The sequence below is a fragment of the Chionomys nivalis genome, chromosome 4 (genome assembly GCF_950005125.1).
Source record: "Chionomys nivalis chromosome 4, mChiNiv1.1, whole genome shotgun sequence".
NCBI lineage: Eukaryota > Metazoa > Chordata > Mammalia > Rodentia > Cricetidae > Chionomys > Chionomys nivalis.
The window spans coordinates 77,377,889-77,397,705 of NC_080089.1; the positions used below are offsets into that span (position 1 = coordinate 77,377,889).

At 44.1% G+C, this 19,817-nt stretch overlaps 1 protein-coding gene across 1 annotated transcript; it reads right to left on the reverse strand.

Moving 5' to 3' along the window:
• Window positions 1-11,940: 11,940 nt before the first annotated feature.
• Window positions 11,941-12,766, reverse strand: Dppa5 (developmental pluripotency associated 5). Its single transcript, XM_057766259.1, has 3 exons — window positions 12,655-12,766; window positions 12,394-12,573; window positions 11,941-11,999 (listed from the first exon to the last, which is right to left on the reverse strand). The coding sequence occupies exons 1-3, from the start codon at window positions 12,764-12,766 to the stop codon at window positions 11,941-11,943; spliced, it is 351 nt and encodes a 116-aa protein (XP_057622242.1).
• Between the last annotated feature and the right edge of the window lie 7,051 nt (window positions 12,767-19,817).

Sequence of the window (19,817 nt, forward strand, 5' to 3'; positions counted from 1 at the left end):
CTTGGTAGAACAGAGTTTTGAATAAAGTCCATTTCAAATTCTAAAAAAAAAAAAGAAGAAAACACAATAATATACATAGTCCAGACTCTCTGTGTATATTTTATTTTTACATGCCTTATTTTTCTTACTCTGACTTTTTCTACAAGCTTAATATTTATTTTAATATTTTTACTCCTTTAATCTATGACTGTCCATACTCTTTTTATATTATTTTTACTCTACTCTTTTTCTTCTCTCTCCCAAGCCTATGTACATTCATTTAACACTGTGACCCATTCAGAGGTGGTCTTTATCTGAATCTGTCTTTATTGCATATCTGTAATTACTTTTTGACCAGGAACACTTTATTTTTTTTCTTTTAAATGCTAAGCGGGCATGATTAGGACCAACTCTGCAGCACTACATGTTTGCTCTGACCAGTCCAACATGGTGGAGGCATATTTCTGCCTCTGAGAGCCAAGCACATTGCCCCACCTCCAGGGATGCAGCAGGTCTATGTCACCATTAAGAAATTTTGCTCACAGACTCCATTTAAGTACCGGGCTTCCCAAAAGCCAGAGTTCCTTCTACCAGCACAAATCAGGAATCCAGATCCTAAAGAAGTCATGCAATATTTTTGCCACTAAAGCTGAATCAGAAAACCTCTTAAAGGAGCCGCACCTCTGCCTGCCACCAGCAAACAAAGCCTATCTAAAACTATGTGTTACCAACAAGCTCCATTTGACTCCTGTTTCTGTGGGTATAGAAGCCCTCTTTTTTTTTCTTAAGCTTTTCTTAGGTCTTATGTGGATCTATGCCCCAGACAGTGGGTACCACTCTTTTGGCTGAGGCTGCTCATTCATTTCCTGACCACCCAGACCCAAAATAATTACACAGAAACTTTATTAATTGCAATGCCATTTGTCCAATAGCTTGAGCATATTTCTAGTTGGCTCTTACACCTTAAATTAACCCATTTCTATTATTTTCCTGATGGCAGGGGAGTGGTTTCTGGTGGGCTTGCAGCTGAAAAATCCTGAGAGCTAGGGCACAGCCATTAGTCAAGGAGAGCCCTAGATAAGCTGCCCTGAAACACAATAAAAGGGGAGTTTTTGTCTCAAGGATGACTCATGCCTCGGTCTGCGCGCGTGTGTGTGTGTGTGTGTGTGTGTGTGTGTGTGTGTCAATCTCCAGCCCCTTGCCTGACTCACGGAACCATCCTTAGTGCAGACGCCACAATTGGTCACATGTTAAGACACTGTCTCAACAAATATTGGCAATTGAAATAACCTGCATATTCTATCTGACTGGAATAGACTAAAGTTAGATGTCAATAGTAATAGAAACTGTACAAAGTACGCAAACTCATGGAGACTGAGCAACACTGTATCGGATAATAACTGAGTCACTATGAGGGCAGTAAGAAAATAAAAGTTCCCTACATTTGGATGAACATGAAGATACAAAATGTCAAAATCTTCCTGGCCCTAGTTGAAGAGCCCAAGAATAAGAAATTAGAAATGTAGATTCGCTGGGCGGTGATGGTGCACGCCTTTAATCCCAGCACTCGGGAGGCAGAGGCAGGCGGATCTCTGGGAGTTCGAGGCCAGTCTGGTCTACAAGAGCTAGTTCCAGGACAGGCTCCAAAGCTACAGAGAAACCCTGTCTCGAAAAACCAAAAAAAAAAAAAAAAAAAAAAAAAAAAAAAAAAAAAATAGAAATGTAGATTCCAAAAATCAGAATGTATAAATTAAAGAAATACTGTAAACCTAGGAGAATGAGAGCAGGCTGTCAGCAGCTTAAAGATTAACTCTTAACAGTAGAGGGTTATTTTGTTTAACAATTGGCTGCTCTGTTTACAAGACCGAAGCATCCCTCTGCAAACTGAGAGTCCTAAGATAACACTCTACCCCCCACCCCCTACCCCCCACCCCCCCACCCCTGTGATTAACAACAGATATGAGCTGAGTTAACTTTTTTTTTTTTTTTCTGAGTTAACTTTTAAATAATGGGATGTACCTGACTTTTTGGCTGTGCATCTTCCCATACCCTTGCCTGCTATGCAAAGCTGGCAGTATCAGGGGAAGGGCAGAGTTTTGGTAAACACTATCAGGGAGCACCAGGGAAAAACAATGGACTAAATACAAACACTAGTTTACCTGAAAAACTGTAAATGGAAATTGTTTTTTTTTTTTAAATATTTATTTATTATGTATACAATGGTCTATCTGTGTGTATGCCGAAGGCCAGAAGAGGGCACTAGACCCCATTACAGATGGTTGTGAGCCACCATGTGGTTGCTGGGAATTGAATTCAGGACCTTTGGAAGAGCAGGCAATGCTCTTAACCACTGAGCCATCTCTCCAGCCCTGGAAATTGTTTTTTTAAAAAGGCAATTTGTATCTGAGTTTTACCTTGAGATTGTAAAAATTCCTTTGTTCACGACTGATGCGTGTTGCTTCTTGCTATAAAAAGAGGGAGTGCAGGTTCAGAAACCGTCCTTTGCCGCAGCCTTACAAGTCCACCTCTGGCTGTGATCTCAGCTAGCTGATAAAATTTTTTGTGCCCTATGGAGATTTATTTATTTATTTATTTTTCCTGGAATAAAGTTTGTTTCTGCATCTAGGAAGGTGAGGCAAAGAGAAGAGCCAGAGGATCGGAGTAGTGCTGTGAAGCGCCCTCTTCTGGCCAGGCCCCACCCTGACCGAGGCTCTGCTGGCTAGCGATAGCTGCTGGGCAGGGACACTAGTACGCTACCCATGCTCCAATGGATGGTCCCACACCTAAGCATTTATTGGCAGCACTAATTGAACTTAGAGGGCTAGAGAAACAAAAGACTGAGCACTCCTGAGGCAGGCGCAAGTGGATGTCTGAGTTTTGAGGCCAGCCTGGTCCACATAGGGAGTTCCAGGTCAGCCAGGGCTGCATAATGGGATCCCGTCTAGAAGAAGAAAAGGAGGGGTTGGGAGGGGAGAGCGTGGGGGCTAGAGGGGTAAAATGGTAGATATGTTCATATTTCATTGTATATATGAATTAAATTCTCAAGAACAAGGAAAATTATTAATAAAAAGAAGAAAGGGGGAAAAGTTTGCTTCTGGTTTAATAGACTTTGGTGGTCTGTTCCCTATCTTTGCATGATCCCCATGGAACCAACATTTGTCATGTATTTTTGTTAATGTTAGAAAGAAACCAGCTGGGCGGTGGTGGCGCACGCCTTTAATCCCAGCACTCGGGAGGCAGAGGCAGGAGGATCTCTGTGAGTTCGAGACCAGCCTGGTCTACAAGAGCTAGTTCCAGGACAGGCTCCAAAACCACAGAAAAACCCTATCTCAAAAAAACCAAAAAAAAAAAAAAAAAAAAAAAAAAAAAAAGAAGAAAAAAGAAACCAGAAACTCTATGAAATCATTGTTTTCATGGCTAGACTTTGCCTGACCGGGTGCTTATACTTGTACTATAGGAATCTAGGGCCTGGGCAAGTCACTAGCTCTGTGATTAATTCTCACTCTCAAGTCCTAATGCCTTACAGGCACCTCTTCCAGGCTTCCAGGGGCAAGAGATCTACATCTGTTTAGTCAACAAACAAGTGTTGCAGAATATTATTTTAAGATGTGTTACATTTGTTCATGATGTGGAACATTTGTTTAATGATGCAAAGATGTGTTGCATTCTTTTATGTTGTGTTTGTTTTAACTCTGTGAAGTTGTGATTCCTTGTCTGCCTTTAGGTCTAATAAAGAGCTGAATGGCCAGCCGGGTGGTGGTGGCACACGCCTTTAATCCCAGCACTCGGGAGGCAGAGGCAGGTGGATCTCTGTGAGTTGGAGGCCGGCCTGGTCTACAAGAGCTAGTTCCAGGACAGGAACCAAAAAGCTACGAAGAAACCCTGTCTCGAAAAATCAAAAAAAAAAAAAAAAAAAAAAAAGAGCTGAATGGCCAATAGCAAGGCAGGAGACGAGAGAATAAATAGGAGAAATCTAGGTAGAGAGATCGAAGAAGGAGCAAGATAGAACAAGGAGAGGAAGACATCAGGGGCCAGCCACCCAGCTACACAGCAAGTCAAGGAGAAAGAAGGAAAGATAGGTATACAGAAATAGAAAAAGGTAAAAGCAAGAAGCAAAAGATAGAGGGGGCAACTTAATATAAGAAAAGCTGGCTAGAAACAAGACAAGCTAAGGCCTTTATAAGAAAGAATAAGCCTCCATGTCACAACTTGGGAGCTGGGTGGCAGACCCTCCAAGAGCAAAGAACCCTCCAAAAGCCAAAAGAGAAAAAAAAAAAAAAAAAAAAAAAACTACAAACAAGTTATTGTTTCAAACTTCCTTCATGTAAATAACATTCTGGATGCTTGTATGAAAAGGTTCCCTCAAGCCGGGCGGTGGTGGCGCACGCCTTTAATCCCAGCACTTGGGAGGCAGAGACAGGTGAATCTCTGTGAGTTCGAGACCAGCCTGGTCTACAAGAGCTAGTTCCAGGACAGGCTCCAAAGCCACAGAGAAACCCTGTCTCGAAAAACCAAAAAAAAAAAAAAAAAAAAAAAAAAGAAAAGGTTCCCTCAAGCTGGGTGGTGGTGGCTCAAGCCTTTAATCCCAGCACTCGGGAGGCAGAGGCAGGCAGATCTCTGTGAGTTTGAGACTAGCCTGGTCTACAAGAGCTAGTTCCAGGACAGGCCCCAAAGCTACAGAGAAACCCTGACTCGAAAAACCAAAAAAAAAAGAAAAGAAAATGTTTCCTAACATTTCCAATGTTGTCCTACAATGTTCCCACAGAGATGGAAAAGCATGCACTCAGTTCTCTAGTTGAGTGGTACAGTGGGTGCTTAACATATGTGAGGCCCTGGACTCTGCTCAGTATCGAGAAACAAAAATGGATTTACAGTAAATCAATCCATAGGAGCCGTGGACAGACAGTAGCAGGGATTGAGAGAAGTGGGGATCCGAATTGAGATCCCAGTTGGAAGACAGAGGGAACCAAACTGCTTAGTCGATTCTGGATGGCTAGCAAATCACCTCCTTCCCTTAGCTTGTTTCATCTCTTAGGAAGATTCCAGACCCTGCACACTTGCCTCCCTGCTGTTCCCTCCTGGCTGCAACCATGCTGAGCCGCCCTTATTTCCCAGGTCTCCAGTAGGGGGTGCTCTGCTTTCTCTTTGGATAGTAGGTCCTTAGGGCTGGCCCAGAGATGAAGTCCTCCCGCGGGGTGCTTTCCTCCCGGGTCTTATCCCAGGCGGTCACTCCTTGTTGCATTTAACACTGAAGTTATTTCGTGGATCCTAGGATCCATAGGATTCCTACCAGACTAGAAGCCACTAGAAGGCAGAGCCCTCCCTTCTGTAGAGACTGAACGTTGTCTCAATCAACTTCTCAGATGCTTTAAGAGAGGGCGAGGGAGCATCAGACCCTGGCAAGGAGCGTCTCCTCCGGTATCTGCCCACCCACGGAACAAAGTTTTTCCTATACCCCTCAGAATTATTACATACACTTAAACACAGACATACTAACCCTTAGGAGGCCTGTGACAGGACACTGCATACCCTGTACTTAAGACCACATTTCTAGGGGCTGGAGAGATGGCTCAGTGGTTAAGAGCACTGGCTGCTCTTCCAGAGGTCCTGAGTTCAATTCCCAGCAACCACATGGTGGCTTACAACCATCTGTAATGAGATCTGGCGCCTTCCTCTGGCGTGTGGGCATACATGGAGACAGAACAGTGTATACATAATAAATAAATAAATCTTTAAAAAAAGACCACATTTCTACCTGCACACATTATTAATGATTTGTTTGTTTTGTTAGCCTCAGTCCTGAGTCATCCTAAGGACTGGCTCAAGAGGAAGGACCAGCTGACATGGCCTATGCATCTAGAACACTAACTTTCTACAGAGAAAGATGTGGAGAAAAGTACCGCCCTAATCCTCAGAGAGAAGACCTGAGTCACATGACCAGAGGTACAAGACTCAAGTTAGAGAAGGCTGACTGCCTTTGTTTTCTCTCCCTGTAAGAGTTGCTGGCTAAAGGAGAGGGAAGACAGCTCCTTGGGACTCAAATTCATCAGTCTCTCTGATTGCCGGCTCTGGGAATAAAATACAGCTTAAAAGATTCAATCACTATGTTTTGGTTTGGTTTGGTTTGTCCGTGTGAGATGAAGCAGGGTCAGTTGATGACTTGATTTTCTTAGTAGTATGTTTAAGGCTCCCTAGTTAGCCTTGGTTATTGGTATTGTTGTTAGCCATTTTGTTTGGTTTTTATTAAGAAGGGTAGTGTTTCTTTTGGGGTGGTTGTTCTTGGTGCCCATGCAAACCCCTGGATAAACTTCAGGTCTTCTAGTCCCCTTCTCCCCAAGGTGTTGATTATTGACCTGACAAGCCACACCTTCCCAGTCAGCTCTCTTTGAACGCCTCCCACACACAGCTCCAGGCTACCTGTAGGGTTTGACCCCTTTCATTTACATAACAACAAAAGTTGGGGTGGGGGGGAGTGTTTTGTTTGTTGTCTTCCATAATCAGTTTTTCGACATCTAGAAATTAAGAAAAACCATTTCAAATAATAAATTAACCTTTATGCTCTTACTTCCCAAACTCTTCCTTTGAACTTTCTTAAAGCGTTCTTGCTTTTGTTACTAGGGCTGAAGATTCTTTGTTGGGCCACATATTTGGAATTCACAGTATTGTCTTGAATTTCCCTCTCTTTTCTAGGGGCCGTCGCACAAATTCTTAAGGGCAAGGTCGACCTTTGTTGTTGAGGAGAGGTGTTGTGTGCTGGGGGTTGGACTGGACAAGAAACTGAACCGAGCTGCCCTCCTCCCAGTCTGCAAGGTCAGATTTTAAATACTCTCTTCTCCGGGGCAGGTCTTGAACTTCAAGCTCAGTTAGCACTGCCACCTACACCCTTTTGCCATCAGCTGATCCTTGCCAGGGTGCTTGAGCAAGTACTGAAGAAAATACTGCACCTACCAGCAGAGAGAGAAGAGAGAGAGAGAGAGAGAGAGAGAGAGAGAGAGAGAGAGAGAGAGAGAGAGAGAGAGAGAAGAGGAGAGGAGAGGAGAGAGAGAGAGGAGAGATAGAGATAGAGATAGAGAGAGAGAGAGAGAGAGAGAGAGAGAGAGAGAGAGAGAGAGAGAGAGAGAGAGAGACTTGCCTGGGTGGGTCAGTGAGGAAACAGTGCTCTCTCCTGTATTGTTTCTAGGATTGAGACTATTGCCACTGTCACTAAAGGAAAGTGGTAACAGCTGGCAATTGTGAGGTCTTTGTTTTGGTTTGTGCCCTGTTTGTGGTGCTGGAGATTGAAGCTAGGGTCTTGCATGCTGCCAGGTGGGTGTTCTGCCACAGCTCATACCACAGGAGCTTTGTTCCTGACCTCATTTATGATAGTAATTTGCCCCTAGAATTTATCCTATAGACGTGTTGGCAAAACAACAGCAGTCGATGAGTTCAACACACCTGTCAAGACAAAAGGTCGAGACTACTGAACGAGGGAGCTAATTAAATGGCCAAGCCGACAGGATGGAAAGAAGAAAATAATCTACATTTATAATTGAGGAACCCTGGCTGGGAGATGGATCATGCCGATAATCCCAGCACCCAGGAGTCTAAAGCAGGAGGATTGCCACAGTTCAAGGCAAGACTGGGCTACACAGAGAAACCCTGTCTCAAAAAGCAAACAGGGCAAGCAAGGTGACTCAACAGGTACAGGTACTTGCTGCCATCCCTGATGATCTGAGTCTTAACCCCAGAACCTGCGGTTGAAAGGAGAGCTCCAACCCCAGCAAGATGCCCTCTTTTATAGGGCACACACACACACACACACACACACACCAACACATAAATACCACTTTTTAAAAGCACTTGGAAACGAGAAAGTTCCAGGATAGGCACCAAAGCTACACAGAGAAACCCTGTCTCGGAAAAAAAAAAAAAAAAAAAAAAATTACCTACCACCTTGTCAAATTTTTGAAACGCTTAGGAATCAAATCCACAGCTTCATGGATGCTGGGCGAACTCCACCAGTTTCTCTGCCATCCCATCCCCCAACCTTAAGCCTGTTTATGTGTTTATTTGAAGTCGTGGTGTCTTGTAGACAAAGCTGACCTCCAAAAGTAGCTTGCACTGACCTCAAACTCCTGGTCCTCCAGCCTCTACCTTTCGAGTGCTGGAATTACAGTGGACCACCAGGCCCATTTTAAAACAGGAACTAGAGACACGGCCTAACTAAGTGATTAAGTAAGTGATTAAGAGCACTTACTTGTTGCTCTTAAGGAGACCCTGGGTCTGCTTCCAAGCACCCACAAGGTGGCTCACAACTCCAGTTTCTGGAGATCTGAAGCCTTTTCTGACCTCTCAGGTACCATAAATACAAACAGTACACAGGCACATATGCAGGAAAAACACTCATATACATAAACTAAAATTTAAAAAGATTAATAATAATAATGACAAACAACCAAAACCCAAAGCTTTTATTTCCTTCAAAATATCTGAATGGGCCAGGCGGTGGTGGCGCACGCCTTTAATCCCAGCACTTGGGAGGCAGAGGCAGGCGGATCTCTGTGAGTTCGAGGCCAGTCTGGTCTACAAGAGCTAGTTCCAGGACAGGCTCCAAAACCACAGAGAAACCCTGTCTTGAAAAACCAAAAAAAAAAAAAAAAAATCTGAATGGTCCAGAAAGCTCAAGTCAGGATTCTCAAAAATGAGATTCAAAGGGCTTAATGTAGTGAATGACTGGTCCCTTAGCAAGCTAAACATGCATTTGTCTTTTGAGAGACCTACAGGATATATGGCATCTGATGACACCAGAAAACTGTATAAAGGCTGTCTGGGGTACTGTCTTTGAGAGCCCCATGACAGGAACCTTGGGGAAGGTAGGGGTTCAGGCTAGAGTACCTCCTTCAGAGCCGAGATGGGAGAAGTCTAGCCCATTAAGGCAATGAAACAAGAACAGTCTCTCATTTGGTGGATTAGCAATATTTATGGTGGCTGGACTGTGGTGGGGCACTTGGGAGACAGAGGCAGGCGGATCTCTGCGAGTTCAAGACCAGCCTGGTCAACAGAGCTAGTTCCAGGACAGCCAGGGCTACACAAAGAAACTTTGTCTTGAAAAAAAAAAAAAAGAACAAAAACCAATACCTATCATGGGGCTGGAGAGATGGGTCAGTGGTTAAGAGCACTCAGGCTTTTGCAGAGGATTTGGGTTCAGTTCCCAGCATCCACATAGTAAATAAGCTCATCACCACCTATTTCCAGGGGATCCAGCACCCTCTTATGACAATGCACTCACATGCTATTCCCATTTATGCATATACAAGACATATAAAAATTAATTTAAATTAAAAATTAATTAAAGAAAAATATTTATTGAACACAGGAATGGCACTCATATCTGTAATCCCAATAGTCAGGAGGCTGAGACAGGAAGATTGATGTTTGAGAGTCTGTGCTACATAAGAACCTGCCCCCAAAAAGAACAAAATCAAAAGAAATATATATCAATGACCATACTTAGATGTATTATGTATCTCAGTGTTGATGTGTATATATGTATGGTGATAGATATATCTCAAAGGTTGTGCGTATGTGAATTTATCTCATTGACGGTGTGTTTATGTAGATATTTATATATTTATGTATATGGTGATATATCTCAATGGTGATTCAAATGAGTACATGTGTGTATGTATAGGTGAAGTGAATTTCTCATGGTGATATAACTGAGTGAGTATACGTGTGTATGCATGTGGTGATGTGTATCTCTCATAGTGATATAAATGAGTATACATGTATATGTATGTGGTGATGTGTATCTCTCATGGTGATATAAGTATATGTGTGTATGTATGTGGTGATGTGTATCTCTCACGGTGATATAAATGTGTATAAATGTGTATGTGTATATGGTGATCTGATCACTCTTGTGTCGGATATCCTGATTTGACAGAGGTTCAGGAAAGACAGCTGAAACGCATGTTTCCCTCTGCAACCCTTATCCTCACAGAGGGTTGAAGACAGAAGCACAATGTTGACAGATTTAAAGACAGGCAGTCTGTCTCTGTGTCTTACCACACTGCCCTAAGTATTTTTTGCTATACTCTATTGCCTCTTTTTAATTGCCTTAAATTCATATTCTAGTGAAGAAAAAGGAAAAATGAACTGCTAACACTGTCAGGTTCACGAATGTCGAGAAGAAAGCCAACCTTTGGGCGGGGCTCCCAACGGAGACAAACGTGTCACAGAACAGCAAACCTGGCTTCTGGTGTTCCCCATAGTTCAAGGTCAGCCTGGTCTACCGTCCAAGGAATTCCAAGCCACCCAGAGCTACACAGCGAGACCCTGCCTAAAAACAAAAACAACAAAAGTAAAAGATCCTCAAGTAACAAACCTGGTATCTGGAGGGAAAGAAGGATAAAATGGGGCAGAAAATAAAGCCTATTATACACAGGTGAGATTGCTTAGGGCCTAGTGGGGAAGAGGCATTTGGATTTTTTAATTGGATGGGGAGACTCAATGAAGACTTGGCACAGGGTGTGGTGGCAGACATGTATGACACTTGGGAAGTGGGGGCAAGAGATCCTGAGCCACAGGGCAAATAATGCTTTCCTTGTTGGTCAGAAAGGGAAAGCAGTTGTGGACACACTGGGTTTATCTCGACAGACTACGGTTTTCCTCCCAGTACTGTCAGTCTCTGCAAGGTAGTGTTTATTGCTGCATATGACACAAGGTAGTGTTTATTGCTGCATATGACACAAGGTAGTGTTTATTGCTGCATATGACACAAGGTAGTGTTTATTGCTGCATATGACACAAGGTAGTGTTTATTGCTGCATATGACACAAGGTAGTGTTTATTGCTGCATATGACACAAGGTAGTATTTATTGCTGCATATGACACAAGGTAGTATTTATTGCTACATATGACACTAGTTTCTAAGTACCCTACATATATGTGCATTTGTGTAAGAACACATACAGTTTTGTTTTGAGGTAGGGATAGAGCCCAAATTCGACTAGAACTTGCTTTGTAGCTGAGACTGGCCATGAACTCCTTCCTGATCCTCCTGCCTCCCAAGTGCCTGGAGACCCTGCTTACATTTAAGTTAAAGTTAGTTGGGGGGGAGGAGGGGTAAACAACTTGCCTAAGGCCATAGAGCAAGAAAGCTCCCTAGAGTGGGATTTATTACAGGTTAACTATCAAATTAGTTGTTAGGGTAAACTGAAATACCAGCCGTCTAAGTCCACCTTCACTTTGGTGACTAATGCAGCAATTCAAAACCTGTGGACAGGATTTCACAACAAGTTCAATGCAGAAGCTAAAAGATCCTGCAAGCCAAAACAAAACAAAGACTGTGGTGGCACACACCTTTAATCCCAGCAGAGATGGGTGTATCTCTGTGAGTTCGAGACCACTGGTCTACAAGTGCTAGTTCCAGGACAGACCCAAGCTACAGAGAAACTGCCTCGAAAAAAGAAAAGACAAAAGATCCCACAAGCTGTACTCTGTCGAGGCATTTACAAGGATACAAAGGTGCACTGGAAAGGGTTCTGACTCTTCCAGTATTCTTAACGATGGAGAGCATGCAAGTATTATTTTACATTGGTGCCCTTTAGAGCTTTTGATTCTTCGTGATAAACCAGCTGAGCTCCAGACCTCATGGCACACACTTCCCTAGGATCTCAGTCCAGTGACAAGCTGTAAGGGTTAAAAGCTTAAGATTCACACCTTCGTGGTGCATCAGATGTAAAACTGTGTGACCTTCGATCCATTAGATACACAGTCAAGAAGCTATCTGATTTATTTAAATTTTACTGTTTATTATTTACCTTTGGAAAGAGACAGTTTCATCAGATCTCACTGCAAGGCAGGGATCCAGGAATATCTTGTTAGTCCGCGAAGGATTTATCAAAGTAAAAAACACACACCAGAACCAGGCCAACATTGGCCACAGCCTAATCAGTCACACTGCTTACAAACAGGCTTCACTCCAAACACTTTCCTAGTTCCAGGGTCTTCATGGCTTCCTCCAGGTGGAGCATTCCTGCATGAGAAACACCGACAGGATTAAGAGCTGGGGAACAATAGGAGCCCTCCCAATTCACCGCCTCTAACAGCATCTTTTTGTGACTCTAATCGGAGTCCAGTATTCTGGGTCTGGAACCAGGCACCACTAGGCCAGTTCTAAGGTTCTCCTAGAAGCCTGGAGACTGGGGTGGGGGGAACACAGTTACCTCGAATGACCCTACCCAGAGGGACCAGTCCAACCCCCTCTTACCTTAGACACACCTCTGGGGCCCCAACCACTAAAAGATTCTCAGAGACTGCCCAGAGAGCAAGGGGTCCCAGGTGATGCCCAAGGCACATCACCCTTCGGGGCATGCAGGCAGTGGAGAAGGGAGAAGGGAGGTCAGCGTGATGGAGGTTCGGAGTCTCACCTCTCTCCTGGCGTAGGCGGTACCTCTCAGCCATGGACTGAAGAATCCATTTGGCCCGAAGCTTGTGGTTGTAAGAGCCGTAAACTAAGACCTCGGTGAGTTCGGAAGACTCCAGGGTCTTCAGATCGAACATAGCCTGGCTCACCTTCTCGAAGTGAGGGATTCGAGAGCCGTGTGGGCCTGTTGGAGAAAGGAAATGAGCGGTCCAGGCCAGGGAGCCTGGGCCTGAGCTTGGCAACCGGGACAAGACTTGCCACTCACCAAACAGAAATTTTAAGACCAGTGTCTGGACTTGGAATACTTCTGGATCTTTCAGGTCTTCAGGAATTTTCACCCATGGTGGGATATCTTTACGGGTCCGGAAAGTTCCCATCTCAGTTCCTCCACAAGCAACCAGTTTGCAGCGGAGACTAGTTCAGGATTAACCTTGTGGCCCACAATCCCAGCACCTGTGAGGGCGGTGTCTGGCTAGACCACACCCACTAGGGTCCTCCCACTTCGGGGCCAATCTCAGACTCACCGCTTGCACCTTCAGGCTACGCCCTTGGGAGACAACGCCAGTCCACCACCAGCCCAGCCATCCTAAACTAACTACTGTAGTTGTTCTTTCAAACAATAGGGAATTTAAGAATAGAAGTCGGATCCGATCGGTGGTGGCGCACATCTTTGGCAGGCGGATCTCTGGGAGTTTGAGGCCAGCCTGGTCTACAAGAACTAGTTCCAGGACAGGCAGCAAAGCTACAGAGAAACCTTGACTCAGAAAAAAACAAAAACAAACAAAAAAGTCGGTGCTGATGGTCTTCCTCTGGGAAATAACTGACTGGGCCTGAACCCAGAAAAGCAGGAATCCACACTGAAAGATTCAATGACTTCTAAAAGACTCCCCAACCTGAAGGAGTTAGATCCTGGGGCATCATTTGTGTGGTCCCTGAGCAACTTCCAAAGAGTCAATTAAGATTCTTGTCATTTAATAAACGTGAAAACAATATTTGGGAATTCGTTCTTTTCTCTGGAAGCTCAGGTGCCCTTAAAGTGTGCCACGATCCTCCTGGAAGGTCCTGATTTGGATGTTTTGCAGTGACCTGGATTTCAAAGCTCACCTTGTGTGTGCCTTGCCTGACTACTCCACCCCAAATTGGTCTAGGCTTCAGACTATCCTCTGAATAAATTTGGTTTATTCGTTATTTAAAACAGTATTTCAAACAAAGTTGAAGGCACATAGTGGGCTCACTGGTAAGGAGGCGATTTCAGTGTTTTGTAGTTTATGATGAAGACGAAGTTGGGTTTTCCCAGGCCCAGAACAGCCTGGTTACAGGTAAAGTCCTTCCAGATGACAAAGTTTTCATTTGTTTTTGTTTGTTTGCTTTGTGTGTGTTTGTTTGTTTGAGACGGGGTTTCTCTGTGTGGCTCTGGCTGTTCTCGAGCTTGATCTGTAGACCAAACTGGCTCGAGAATTGAGAGATCCGCCTGCTTCTACCTGGGATCAAAGGTGAGCGCCATCACCACCCAGCTTGGTTTGGGTTTTATTGTAACCACTAACATTAACAAGTTAGAAAATGAGCTGAGCAGTGGTGGCGCACGCCTTTAATCCCAGCACTTGGAAGGCAAAGGCAGGCGGATCTCTGTGAGTTTGAGGCCAGTCTGGTCTATAAGAAAATGAACACTAATTGCTAAAAATTGTTGGATGAAGGTGTTCGAAAAGTAGGAATGTCTCCCTACGTCGCTTTAGACTAGAAACAATATGACAAAGGGACAACTGGTTTATCAATTGTGTTGTAAACAAAGAAGTCAGAGGGGTCTTTTATTAGTAGATTAAAGAGACATTAGCAAACCTTTTATCTCAGCGGAGGCAGGCGGAGCTTGGTGAGTTCAAGGTCATCCTGGTCTACTAAGAGAGTTCTGGGACAGCTAGGTCGTTACACAGAGAAACCCTGTCTCAAAAATAAATAAATAAATAAATAAATAAATAAATAAATAAATAAAAATAAAGGGACATTAAAATGCTGTGCAAATATTCTTGACTCAAAGACTATTTCATTGCAATGGAGAGAACAAATATGAAGTATATTACAAAGTTGTTCAGAAATATCTAGAGTGGCTGGAATAAGCACTTGAGAGGCTGAGGTAGGAGGAGCCTGAGTTCAGAGCCACACTGAGCTAGTTGTGAGACCCTGTCTCAACAACAACGAAAAAGAGGGGTCTTGAGAGATGACTCCGTGGTTAAGAATGCTGTGTGGATGTCTGTGTGTGTGAGTTTAGGTGGTTGTATAGGCCAAAGGTCAGATCCCCTGAAGATGGAATTACAGGATTACATAGTCACTAAAGACCAAAATCTGGATCTTCCCAAACAGCAATAAGGCCTAAGGCTGCGCTCTTCCTGCTCCAAAGCAAAACCAAGGATCTACACTCTCCATTCTTCCACAGTTTTCATTCTATTTAAAATATTTTTTGTGTAGGTTAATGAAGTAAAAAAATAAAATAAAAAAGGAAAGGGTGTGACAGCTTCTAGGTTTCCTGTAGATGTGTGTGAGAACATAGCCAGAAGCGGGGACATTGGGGGAGCCCAGAGTGTACATATCCCTGAGCCATGTGAGGAGAGCGGGGAGGGGAGGAGAGAAAGAGCAGCTGGGCCAAGACAATGGCCAAGAGAGTAGACCAGAAAGGCCAGGCAACCAAAACGGCTGGATTATAAAGGGAAGGGCAGCCCAGCCCCTGGGCTGGAGAAATTTAAGGTGAGGTGGGGTATGCCAGCCACACCCTATCATAGGTAGGGACTAAAGGATGTGTTGAATAGGCACCCAGCCATTTGTCCCAGGTTTGAACTCTTAACAGTTACAAGTGTGTGCACACACTTGTGGAGGCAAACAGAGGACAGTTTAGAAGCCGGTTGGTTTTCTCCATGCACAATGTGGGACCTGGGATTTGAACTCAGGTTTGGGAGACAGCTAGTAGACACAGCACATGAGGACTGAGTTTGTTTTCCAGCATAGACTTAAAAAGCAGGGCATCCATGAAGTACCTACAATCATAGTGTTGAGCAGGGCGGTGGTAGTGCACATCTTTAATCCCAGCACTTGGGAGGCAGAGGCAGGAAGATTTCAAAAGTTTGAGGTCAGTCTGGCTTATATTAGCAAGCTCCAGGAAATCCAGGTCACATAGTGAGACCCTGGGTTGGTTTTTTTTTTTTTTCTTTAAAGGTGGAGAGATCTTAAGAGGGACAACAATTGTTGACCTCTGGACACTCCATGTATTTCTATACAGGCACATGTAAACAGGAATGTACACATTCCCTCTCTCCCTGTTTCTTTTTTTTTTTTTTTTTTTTTTTTTTTTGGTTTTTTGAGACAGGGTTTCTCTGTGGTTTTGGAGCCTGTCCTGGAACTAGCTCTTGTAGACCAGGCTGGCCTCGAACTCACAGAGATCCGCCTGCCTCTGCCTCCCAAGTGCTGGGATTAAAGGCATGGGCCACCACCGCCCGGCTCTCTCCCTGTTTCTCTCTCTTTGTCTCTCTGTCTCTCTCTCATACACAAAGTATATTAAGTTATAAATCTCACAGAACCTAACATTGGCTTCCAGGACAGGCACTAAATCTACAGAGAAAGCCTGTGCCAAACAAAACAAAACAGAACAAAACAAAAGCAAAATGAAACAAGCAAAGAAAAAAGAGTAGCAAAATTAATTATGAAGTAGCAACAAGATAATATAATGGTTGAAGGTCAGCACAACATGAACTGTATTAAAGGGTCACGGGATTAGGAAGGTTGAGAACTGCTGATTTAAGGTGTGCCCAGATTCACCTTGGGAGTTCCTCAAAACTGCCCTAGGCCCCTTCTCAGGGGATTCCCAAGTGCAGGCACAGGGGCTGCATCTCTAACAAGCTGAGTCTGTTGAAGCACCCTTTAGGGCAATCATTTGTCATTGCCCTTTAAGCTTGAAGACCAACAGGTGTGTGTGGCTCAGGGAGTTTTCCAAACACGAGGTGTACTGTCTACATTGTCATCCATCACGATAAACCAGCTAACGGACCTTGAGCAGGCTAAGGTCAGAGGCCTCAGAGTTGGCTCTCCCTGTGTTTTCTAGATGTTTCTTCCATTGCAGCATTCTCTTCTCCTGAGACATTCAGGAGGGAAACAGACTTTGCTTGTCTGGGGACACTGAAGCTCGGAAGACTCACCAACCTCTTCCCAGGGTTCCTGAAACTGAGCACCAGCTAGAAGAGGGAGGCTGGCTGGCTGAGCTGCCAAGAGCAGATCCTTGGACCTGTCAAGCCATGCCTAGGAATAAGCTCCAGCTTGTAGCTCTCCTGACCCCGTGTCGGGAAGGCTAAGTGCTGCAGCTGCTCTTGGGTCATCACTGCTCCTGTAAGCCGCCCTCACCCATACTCCTGTGACTCCAGTTAAAGTCACTGGGTCACCAGGCAGCACTCATGTGCAGCAAATTAGTGGCTGTGGTCTGTTGTGGGTTCCCGGCCAGGGTAGGTTGACTGTGTCCTGTGTCACCCCAGGAATAGTCACCCCAACAATTAGTGGCTGTGGTCCGTTGTGGGTTCCCGGCCAGGGTAGGTTGACTGTGTCCTTTGTCACCCCAGGAATAGTCACCCCAACAATTAGTGGCTGTGGTCTGTTGTGGGTTCCCGGCCAGGGTAGGTTGACTGTGTCCTGTGTCACCCCAGGAACAGTCTTTCACACAACAAGCTGATGTCTGTCATGTGGCAGCGGCGTTCATGGCCCGTGCTGCTTTCCTTTGCCCATGACACTGAGATGGTCAGTCTGCAGTGCCACACCTACCCTTGCTCTCACCACTTTCAGGAAGTGGATGAGGCATGACTTGGGGACACAGGCCTGTAACCCTGTACTGGGGAGGCAGAGGCAAGCAGATGATTGTGAGTTCAGTCCCAGCCTGGTCTACATCGCAAGTTCCAGGCTAGCCAGAGCTACACAGTGAGACTTGGTCTTAAAACAATTGAAATAATAGTGCAGGAACTCTGGAATTAGACAAAGTTGTGGTTAGCTGGTTGTGATCTTTTTTCCTTTGATAGACAATAAGGTATTCTAACTCTTTATAGATGATTTGCACACACACATACACACACAGAGGTGTCTTTTTAAGTGAACATTGGCTTGCTTTCAACTTTATCCTTTTTGTTTGTTTGTTTGTATTTTGGAGCCTGTCCTGGAACTAGCTCTTGTAGACCAGGTTGGCCTCGAACTCACAGAGATCCTCTTTCCTCTGCCTCCAGAGTGTTGGGATTAAAGCCACCTAGCTACTTTATTCATTTCTTTTTTTTTTTTTTTTTTTTTTTTTGGTTTTTCGAGACAGGGTTTCTCTGGTTTTGGAGCCTGTCCTGGAACTAGCTCTTGTAGACCAGGCTGGTCTCGAACTCACAGAGATCGCCTGCCTCTGCCTCCCAAGTGCTGGGATTAAAGGCGTGCACCACCACCACCCAGTTTACTTTATCCATTTCTTTCCTGGCTTTAAATGCTAGTGAGAGTGTGAACATGTATCCATGCTCCTTAGGACTGAGCCTGGTGAACGTAAAGACAGATTTCAGTAATCTGTACAAATATATGTAACAAACAGTATTCCACTATTAGCAGTGTCTTCATGCTCTTACCTCTCAAAATTTTAGCCTATGCATTTTTTTGTTTTTTTTTTTTGTTTTTGTTTTTTTTTGTTTTTTTTTTTTTTGTTTTTTCGAGACAGGGTTTCTCTGTGGTTTTGGAGCCTGTCCTGGAACTAGCTCTGTAGACCAGGCTGGTCTCGAACTCACAGAGATCCGCCTGCCTCTGCCTCCCAAGTGCTGGGATTAAAGGCGTGCGCCACCACCGCCCGGCCTAGCCTATGCATTTTTATTGTTGTTAAGCCAATTTTAGGCTGCCTGTTTCTTCATCCCTATCCCATGTGCTAAGCATAGAAGCTCCTGTTGGGCAGTGGTGACACACGCCTTTAATCCCCGCATTTGGGAGCAAAGGCAGGCAGATCTCCTTGAGTTCCTAGCCAACCTGATCTTCTACAAGAGCTAGTTCTAGAACAGCTAGGACTATTACACAAAGAAACCCTGTATCAAAAAAACAAAACAATACAAAAAAAAAAAAAAAAAACTAAACCACAGCAACAACAAAGCATAGAAGCACCTGGCTTGTCTCACAGAAATTTATCATCCTTTTTTTTTGGATGTGAATTCTATTAAAAATATCAAATATTTTATTTATTAAGCAGATTGATGTAGCAAGCATTATTAATTAACAGATTTATGCTTAAATCTTCTACTTTCTCCAGTAACTTCTGGACCTTTCTGTACTTTTACCATAATTTGCATTGATTTGATTGTTCTTAAGTCTTAAAACTCAGGTCCACAGACTGTGAGTGAATGTTCAGATAAAGACTTGTTTGTGTGCCGGTGTTCTGCCTGTATCCATGTATGTCTGTGTACCACATGTGTATGATGCCTAGAGAGGCCAGAAAAGGGCATCAGAACCCCTCTAACTTGAGATATAAGCAGTTATTAGCCTCCATGTGGGTGCTGGGAATCAAAGCTGGGTCCTTTGGAAGAGCAATGTGTGTTCTCAGCCACCGAGCCATGTTTCCAGCCTGCAGCGCTTGGCATGATGGCTCAGCAGTTACCTCAGCAGTTACAAACTCTTGCTGCTCTTCCAGAAGAGCAAAGTTTCAGTTTCAGAACCTATTTGTTGGCTCACGATGATTTTCAGGTTTTGGGATCTGATGCCCTCTTCTGGACAACAGGAGCAGATGCACATGGGACAGAACAGACACAGAAGGAAAGAAGTCTTGGGAAAAATTTTCTTTTGTTTGGTTTTTCGAGACAAATTTTCTCTATATAACAGCCCTGAATATTCTGGAACTCACTTTGTAGATTAGGCTAGCCTGGAACTCACAGAGATCCGCCTGCCTCTGCCTCCCAAGTGCTGAAATTAAATGCGTGCACTGTGCACCATGCCTGGCTTTGGGGAAAAAAATTAAGGCAATGAACATAAAACTTAGTCCTATCACTATACCCGTGAGCACATGCTCATAGGGAAAGGACATGTGGACAAAGGTGGGAGCCCAGAGGAAAGATCATGTGACAACCCGAGTGGACCCAGACGTCAAACCTAGTGATCAACAGTTCCATTTACAAATTGTAACTCCCAGATTAAAGACATGAATTTCTGGTGTTTAAGTTATCTACTTTGTGTCATTTTGTTGTGGTATCCAAAGAATTTAAAACATTTAACACTTTATGTTTGCTTATAATCCAGTTGCCAATATTAGGTTTTTGCTTGTTTGTTTTGTTTAAGAGATAGGGTTTCTCTGTAGTTTGGGAGCCTATCCTGGAAGACAATGTTAGGTTTCTGTGAGCTTTATAACTTAATACACTTTGTGTATGAGAGCCTCTGAGTGTGTGTGTGTGTGTGTACATTCTT